At 44.3% G+C, this 8478-nt stretch overlaps 1 protein-coding gene across 2 annotated transcripts in view; it reads right to left on the bottom strand.

The window, feature by feature from the left end:
• Positions 1–890: 890 nt before the first annotated feature.
• GOLGB1 (golgin B1) overlaps positions 891–8478 on the bottom strand; it is a 36173-nt gene continuing 28585 nt past the window's right edge. For both annotated transcript variants that reach the window (XM_085080334.1, XM_085080341.1), the window contains 7 exons: positions 8026–8191; positions 6787–6918; positions 5543–5701; positions 5313–5410; positions 4542–4676; positions 2938–3043; positions 891–2570 (listed from right to left, as the gene is read on the bottom strand). In XM_085080334.1, the coding sequence (XP_084936460.1) occupies positions 2436–2570; positions 2938–3043; positions 4542–4676; positions 5313–5410; positions 5543–5701; positions 6787–6918; positions 8026–8191 (931 nt within the window). In that variant the 3' untranslated portion in view covers positions 891–2435. The remainder of the gene's footprint in view (positions 2571–2937; positions 3044–4541; positions 4677–5312; positions 5411–5542; positions 5702–6786; positions 6919–8025; positions 8192–8478) is intronic.

Genomic DNA, 8478 nt, shown 5'->3' with positions numbered 1-8478 from the left:
TTGGAGAAGAAACAAAATATTGAAATGGTTGAGACAGGAAACATCAGCTAAAAGGCCCCATCTTTCATCAGGTCAAACCACAAAGCTGTTCAGTCAGAATATGCTTAGCAGACCAGGAGTTCCTTTTTAGGTTTTATTCCTATATTTAATCTACATTATGACTGTTCTATCTGCATGTATAAAATATTTAAATACATCTGAGGCATCAGAATCGTGCCTTTCTTCAGTTCAGGAAAAAATGCATGGCTTTAAGGAAGCATACTTTGCTTATAATCCTTGCTCCTGTTGACAAAGTGGAAATGTTATCTACAGCCTTACAACACCCAAACACTGGCTTTTCATTTGATGGTGTGCTGTAGTAGTGACTATGAACAAGGGTACCTGGTTTTGGCTACAGAAAGTTGGAAAAGGGGACAGTTTAACTGTCCCACCTGAGTTATCAGCATGTTCCAGCTCACTGTTGCCAACTCCTGTATCTGTCCTGGGGTTGACCTACTCTAACAGGGTGCAGTGTTCAGGCCGATGTGGAAAAGTAAACCCAAGTAGAGCTTGTTTTACTGGAATTGCTTTAACTATTCATTCAATGATTTGGTTAGAAGGGACCTTAAAATTATTAGTTCCATACACCCCAGCCATGAGTCATTGCCTATTCAAGTGCTATTTTCCTTCTTTTAGCCTCTTTCAGCTCAACAGAAAAAGGCTGAGCTAGAGGTGAGATAGGAATAAAGGTCATCACATAGGCATTCACATCGTATAATGAAACAGAGCTTCTGCAACCATCAGACAAAGCAGTGCACACAAAAGAGACCTCCAGCCCCACCATGTCCCATGCAGGCTGTGGTGATACAGCAGCACTACACTCTCCACTTGGATGACAACATGACACAAACTCCATCTGAAAAATAAACTTTATTGTACATACAGGAGCTCATAGCCCAGGAAGCTATAGACAAACTATTTGGTCACTGAATTTTATGTAGCTGGAGGAAGTTCACACTGATCATCATGGACAGTGTACAAGTGGATATATAGTGCCAGTGCTCTGGACCTGCCAGAGATCCAGCTGGTTTAGCTACCAGTGTAATCAATCCATCCTCAAACAGGCTTTGTGCACTGGCTAGAGCAGCTTAGTTTACCAGCAATATTAAAAGAACTACCTTTTTCTCATGGGAAAAATGTGACTGTTAATACTCTACTAAGAGGCAGATACGATTCTCCTGGCCAGTACTCTGAATGAAATGACCACTCAGGATCTGACAGAAAACATGACTGGAACTTCCTCTACATTCGACATTCTCCTTTTGGAAGAGGGTAGTCTCAAATTCAGGAGGTCTTTAGAAAACATATGGAAAGATACCAATATTTTTATACATCCTAAAAGATCTAGTCCATTTGCATCATTTGGTTTGGGTCCAAACATGCCTGAACACCAGCGCCAGCTTTCTACACCAGAGATGCCAGCAGGTTTCAGAACTCTGGCCCCTTGCTCAGCACTGGGGAGAGAGAGTTTACATCCAGAGTTTCTGCCTTTGCTTTGGGCCCACACCACACTTTATGGACCCCTTCAACACAGCCTGTGCAGGTTCAGTCTCATGATGAGTGTTCAGTGGATGAGAAGGCAGTCGCAGGGCTGCTCTCACTTCTAGAGGTAAGGCACCGCTTTCCATCACCAGAGGTGCACAATTGCTATAAATAGGAGGGTTTTTAACTTAAGAGCTAAAAAATTTCATGTTTATTCCTTTTAAATAACTAAATGGCATTATTTTACAGGCTTGTCAGGGCAGACATCTGACTGATTTTAAATGGAATGCTCACTAGGGCTAGATATACTAATTTTGCCCTTCTTCAACAGGAGATGCAACTGAGCAGGAAACATGATTTTAAGATTCACATTCCTTAAGGTGCCCATAACTTCTTTAGGATATGCACTTCAGACAGCACTGAGCTATGGAGCAAATCTAAAGGGTGGAATAAAGGGAAGACAATTCTTTCTCTTACATCCAGCTACAGTGTTCCTCCAAACCCACGCATGGATTCAGCCTAAGAGGGGGAAGACTCTGCAGTTTTAGAAGTGCTGAAGTACTGCAGCAACTCAAGAGTATTTTTATTATTCCTACTGCAGCACAATAGTATCTAAAATGAGTGGTACTACTCCCAGGTACAGGAACAGATGCTGTCCTTGAGGCTTGCAGCACAACCCTGGCTCAGAAAATGAACCACTCATGTAGAAACACCGAAGGAATGACAGATCTCCTGGGAGCAGTTCCCCAGCACTGGCACTGACTCTGACAGCAGCACCCAGGTGGGTGGGTGCAGCTGCTGCTTCAGGGTTGGTTTGGGAAAGAAGGCAGCTGGGAGAAGTGCTGCCCTTCTACAAGGGCATGCAGGCCCTTGGTACGCACAGGGCTGAGGCTCGATAAAAGGCTCACTCCTGGTCACAGGTGGCCTGTAAAGCACAGGAAGAGCAGGACATGGAGAGCAAGCAGATACATGGCTATGAGCAGAGGCAAGTGGGTCCGGGAGCGGAAGACAGAGCGTAAGAGGCGTCGTAGTCCAAGAGTATTCCGAGTCTGGAAGAATAAAGAGAGACCAGTCACTACAAGGAATGTGTCCCCAGCTGCCTTCATCCACAGCCCCCCCAGACCACAGAGATAAGTTTGTTTAACCTAATGAGCATAAACCTTCCCAAAATCATTCCACTGTTATATCCTAATACTAAGGCAATCCTCATGAAATATTCCTGTTCCCCTGCTCTCTGCGGGTTTTCCATGAACCAGCACCATCCAATTATGTTTCAAGCATGGCGAGAGCAGAAAAACTATACGGTGCCCAACTGATTTATGTGCATCTACAGAGGGATTTTACTGCTGTAGGTTCACAGTTTCTTGAATTTGCCAGGGCTCATATAATTGACAGCTGTGAATATCAAATTCTTACTCTGCTGGAATTGTTATCCATGGAGTCGATCAGCAAGGACTGCTCGTGACCTGGAGTCATATCAATGCTGGCACTTAAGGAAGATGCCCACTCACTTGACTGCAACCTGCCACAACAAACGTGAAATTTAATTCAGTTTCTTATTATGATGCCCCAAAACAACACTGTAATCAAGCTTAGGAAAGAAAGTATTTCTCCAAAAAACAATCAACCCCTGCAAGCAAGCCCTGACAAGCAAGCCCTGGCTTCACTTGCCAGGAGCTGGTTCCGTTTGTACAGGTGTCATGCCTCCTGAGCTCACACTGAACAAAAGAATCGGGTGACCCAACTAGCAGGAGTCCTTCCTCCTTTCAAGTGAAATTTCATAGTGTGACTTGAAAGAAGCCAGGGCAGACGATACAACTGCATGTTTTAAATTCTGTGAAATTGTTTTGGAAGCCAACTCTGGCTGCAATAGTGCTCGTTCTTGCTGACTATTTTCTAGTGACAGAGGCAGCAGTCACATCTGGGGGCTACCATTCATTAGTGAGATCAGCTGCAGGAGGCTTTTATAGACTTTTATGCCAGAAGGAGTTACAGTTGTCCCTGTGTAGCAATTACATGAGAACTTCATCCAGATTTCTTCCATACAGACCATTATTTTTTGCTGAATCAGCAAGTGTGTCAGAAGAAAGCCATTGTTTTCATGTAAAAGACTCCACTAGTCCATAACTCCAGTTATTTGAACTACCAGGAAATGCACAGCACAAGTGCCTACAATCAGGTCATGTGCTAAAACCCGCTCCATAGCCAATGAGGAGAATCAAGCATTTTGAACCTGCTACTCACTGCATCCTAATCCCAACATCTAGTCCAGGTCAGCTGCCTTTGCTCTGCTGATTCTCAGGGCATCTGTCCAGTGCCCCGAGATACGCAGTGCAGTGAAGGCCACGGTGCTGGATACTAGGGAGTGGGCAGGAGATGGAACTAGGCTGGATGTTGGGGAGGGGGCAGGAAATGGGTCTAGGCTGAAGCTGAGCCTGGGAAAGGTGGACAAAAGTCCTCTAGGTGTTTAATTATTTCTCAATAACCAAATTAATGAGAAGTTTATGTTAATTGGCAGTACATTAAAAATGAGTGACATTCTTCAAGTCAAAACTGTTTCATGCATGACAGGGGCTTACTGAGGAGACAAATCCCCTGGAAGCAAGAGAACTCCTCTTCTGCCTGCATGCAATTCCCAGTCTCCAAACTATATTTTCCAGTAGTTAACTAATTGAGAAAGTTGGCATCTAATTTCTAGACAGAATTTGACCTAATGTCTAGTCATTTGTCTCATTCTATCTGTCTAGAATTGAAGGAACTGAATCTCCTGAACTCTGGGAAACACTTTTTTACAGCAAGAGTGACTGAGCACTGTACCAGTTGCCCAGGGAATTGGGCCAGATGATCTCTGGAGGCCCCTTCCAACCTCAACCTTTCTGTGCTTCTGTGACAGACAGGGTAGTTGTCTCTATGCCACCAGTGCCATTTGACAGAAGGATGTGATGAAATGCAAATTAAAAACAGAGCCAGAACCACTACACTTCTATGCTCACAGTGTTTGTTTGCTCAAGCTGCCTCACCTCCTGATCTGATCCTGTGCTGCAAAAAGCGCCTCCTCTGCAGCAAGACGACGGTCCCGTTCTTCCTCCAGCTGCTCCTCCAAATACTTCATATCCTCCTTTGTGCTGCTATGTAAATGTTCTGTTTCAGACAACCTGTCAGAAAATAACAAAGCATATGCCAAAAAAAGCCTAATTAATTGACTATTGTGTTTCTGTTGTATTCACTGATGCAGTGTGTGAACAGACTCAAATTACCTCCCAGCTCACACAGAAGACTTAGTCATCTTTCCTATATTTAAATTATTTGGAAAACATGAGAGAAGATAAATCTCTTGAAGTTTCTGTTTCACATCAGGAAGGAGTCTGTCATCCATGGTTCCACCTTCTGAAAATTATTTTGAAAGGGTATAAGGAATCATGTGCTAGATCATAGTTTCAGAAGGGTACAAGGAACCCTGTGCTACATCTCAATTCCAGACACTCTCAGGCTACAGCCTTGAGACCAGGACCATTGCTATACTTCAGCAGCTACTGAATGATCCAAGATGCTAGTTTGGCTGGCCTTGCTGCTGCATGTTGTCACTGTGTTTTTTTGAAGCTCTGATCCAAAGAGATAACTAATGACAGCTACTAAATGCATACAACAGTTCCTCCAAGTCCACAAGATCCTAGTGTGGGACAGTTTTCCCAACACAATGGTACAGAGTAGAATCAACAGCCTCATCACTCAGCTCAAGACCTCCACCAGGATCAACACCCCCACCCCCTGTTTTCTCAGACTTTCTTTACCTCAGCTGCAGCTCCTGCAGTTCAGGTGTGTAACTACCTCTCTGCGGCTCATTCTTTTCTTGGGGTGCTCCTGGAGCAGCATCTGTTGCAAAGAGCTCCTGAAAGAACACAGGAATGTACTGCAGACTGCACTGAATGAAGAGGACACACAGCCACCTCAATACTGGACAGTTAGCAGAGATACTTGAAATGAGCTTTTCCCTGCTGTGCACCAAGCCCAATCCCCTTACCATGCTCTTGTCTGCAGCCTGCAGCTCCTTGAGCTGCCTCTCAAGCACCAGGCAGCGGTTCAGGACCTCGCTGTAGCGCTGATGGCTCTCACAGGTGCTCCGACTGCTCCCACGCAGCTGGAGTGAGAGGGCATTTTTCTCTTCAAAGACCTGAGATAGCTGAGAAGAAAACACAATTGGCAAGTGAAGAAACTGATTTTGTGAAAGCAAAATTGTTCTCTGTATAACTGAGGATAAGAGTTCTCTTGAGAACATATAACTGCCATGCTACCTGTCACTAAGGCCCAAAGACCAGTTATAATCTCCAAGAGTAGCTTGTGGCAAAGGCTTCTGAACAGGAGTCTCAAAATATCAAAGTGATGACAGAATACTACATGTCCAGAACAAGATTTCTAAAGTGCTGAGATTGACCTAAACCTTTCAGAAATATCATCACCAAATTGTGACTTTATATTCTTTCTCCTTGAACACAACTCTTCCTGAAGATGGATAAATTCTGGGTCTTCCATTTCAGTGTGGGAACTGACTGATTGTGATTCTGCACTAAAATGCAAGACGTGTGTCAGGCAGAAGCGAAGATGACAAGCTTGACTTCCCAAGGAGCGACTTCCTTCAGCAGCCCAGAAAGCAGGAAGCTAGAAGGTGCTCCCAACAATAGACATGGAACCTGTAAACAACTTTCTGGTCTCACTCTCTGGCCCCTTTGTCCGGTCTTCATCTCCCCTCACCCAACTTCTTTCCCCCACTGTTCCCTCCATTTGTCCTCCCTCCCTGCCTCTCCCCTTCTCTCATCTCTTTCTTTCCTCCCGTGTCCTCTTCCCTCCTCCTTTCTCCCTTTGGTCACCTGGGAGAAAGGGCACTAAATTTCAGCAGCAGAAAAGCTGCTGATTCAGACCCCGTCACTGAGCGTGCTGGACAGGATCTGCATGGGGCCTGGATATCCCTCTGGTCCACACAGAACAGCTGTCCCATTCATGGTTTCTCTCTCCAGTTACTCACTGAAGGAGAGCAGTGCGGGAGATGAAGGATGGGCTCTAGTGCTGTGCAAGCCCCATTCTGCAACAGGGAATCAATCGGTGTGATTCTAACACTGCTTTTTTGAGAGATATATTCCTGATTTTGTGTTACTTCATTGAATACCCACAAGGACAGATTCGTTCCTGCTTCCTGAGTGCTATTCCAGCCTAACCCTCCCCCCATTCTTCATCCCTGACTGCAAAGAAGTACAAGACATGGGTCAGTACTTTGCTGTTTAACTGCTGAATTCTGAGCTCTTTCTGGTGCAGTTCTTTCAGACTGTCACTCAGCTGAGCCTGGAGGTGTTTCATCTCTGTTTCTAGTCTTGAAAAGTCCCCTTTCAGGAGCTCTGGAGAAATCTGCCAAGAAAGAACAATGAAAAATATACTGCACATGTGACAACTCACTCTCGTGTTAGTCCTCTCTTTTCAGTATTCCAAGGTCAAACCCAACATTATTCCTAGACCTGTAACTTGATCTGCTCAGGCAAAAGAGCAAATGGGAAATAAAATATCCTAAAAGCAATCTGAAAATCCAAACAGTTAGGATCTTAGGAAAGATCACCAAACTTGGACATATAGTGGGTCCTTCTCAAAGGTTGTCTTAAAGATGTTTACAATACAGGGGAAAAAAAAAGCACATCAGTAAGAAAGAACAAACAAACAAATCCCCAAAGCAATGTTCACATTGCTCTAATCAACAAAGACCAGAAGGCCAGCACTGTAGATTCCTCCTGGAAGGCATCACATGAACATTGTTCGAGCTTTTTCTTTGCATATATGCATGGGTGTATCAAAGGGATAAGGGTGATTTCCTACCCCGTCAACTGACCTAAACCACTGGAACCACTGCAGACATGAGTGGAAGAGTTCTCTCTTGACTCTGATGCACTGCACTGTGCATGCAGCCTTCCCTAGACAAGCAAAATACCAAACATATTCCACTCTACTTTTAGGACTGTATACAGGGGGAATAAGAGAGAAGGTGCAGTGTTCAAGCCTCAGCCTCTCTGGGCTTGAATCAGGATTGTAGATCCCTGTTACAGTAAAAACAGCAAGAAAAATTCAATAGAAATCTTTTAAATTAAGATGTGACATTAAAATGAGAACTAAGCCAGAAAATCTTAGATTCAAAGACAATGCAAGAAGACAATTCTAAAACTGCCAGAATACACACTTGAGAAGTTCTGTGCTGCTCCATAGGACCCAAGGTGCCCAGGAAACCCTGTCTCTTTTACCCTCTTTCTTGAAACACTGGGAACTTAAGGAAGAGCACTTAGGGGTATGCCATAATTTCTAAAACTTTTGAATGATGCAAGTTAGATTACTGGTATTATTTTCAGAGGCCTCACAACCACATCCAATACTGCAGTTGGTAGGAGCTGGATACAGGCAACACACACTCTTCTGGCTGAGTTTCAAGCCTCACATTTCCATGCAGTAAAGAATCTGTATCTTTCCACCCACCTTGCTTTGGTGCTGTTCTTCTATGGTTTGAGACTTGCTGAAGGGCAGCCTCATTTCCTGTGTGATCCTTTGTAAATGGCTCAGCTGCTTGTCCTTCTCTGCTATGGCCATCAGATACTGCTCCTTCATGCTGCTGCTCTGCTTTTCCCAGGCGGTCTTCTCCTGTCTGCCCAGCACAAAACAAGGGAAATTACAAGGAAATTACCAGTGTCACTTATGATGTCCAGGTATCCAGCTAAGACTGAGCGAAGGGTGATTCGATCATCACCCTATGCTATATATGAAGTTTTATATCTGAGCTAAGCCAAAACAACCCACTTAAGTACAGGAACCTTAAAAGCAGGTTTAAGGAAGTCTTCTGCATTTGGTTGAACCCTTCAGATTGCTCCGTACTCACACTTTCTGTGTTCTTGGACATTATTTTGATCTTGCTGTACAGAGTTTTGTCAAGGA

The sequence above is a fragment of the Lichenostomus cassidix genome, chromosome 1Aa, assembly GCF_008360975.1.
Source record: "Lichenostomus cassidix isolate B80296 chromosome 1Aa, HeHo_3.0, whole genome shotgun sequence".
Classification (NCBI taxonomy): domain Eukaryota; kingdom Metazoa; phylum Chordata; class Aves; order Passeriformes; family Meliphagidae; genus Lichenostomus; species Lichenostomus cassidix.
This window is presented reverse-complemented; position numbering and strand designations above follow the sequence as displayed.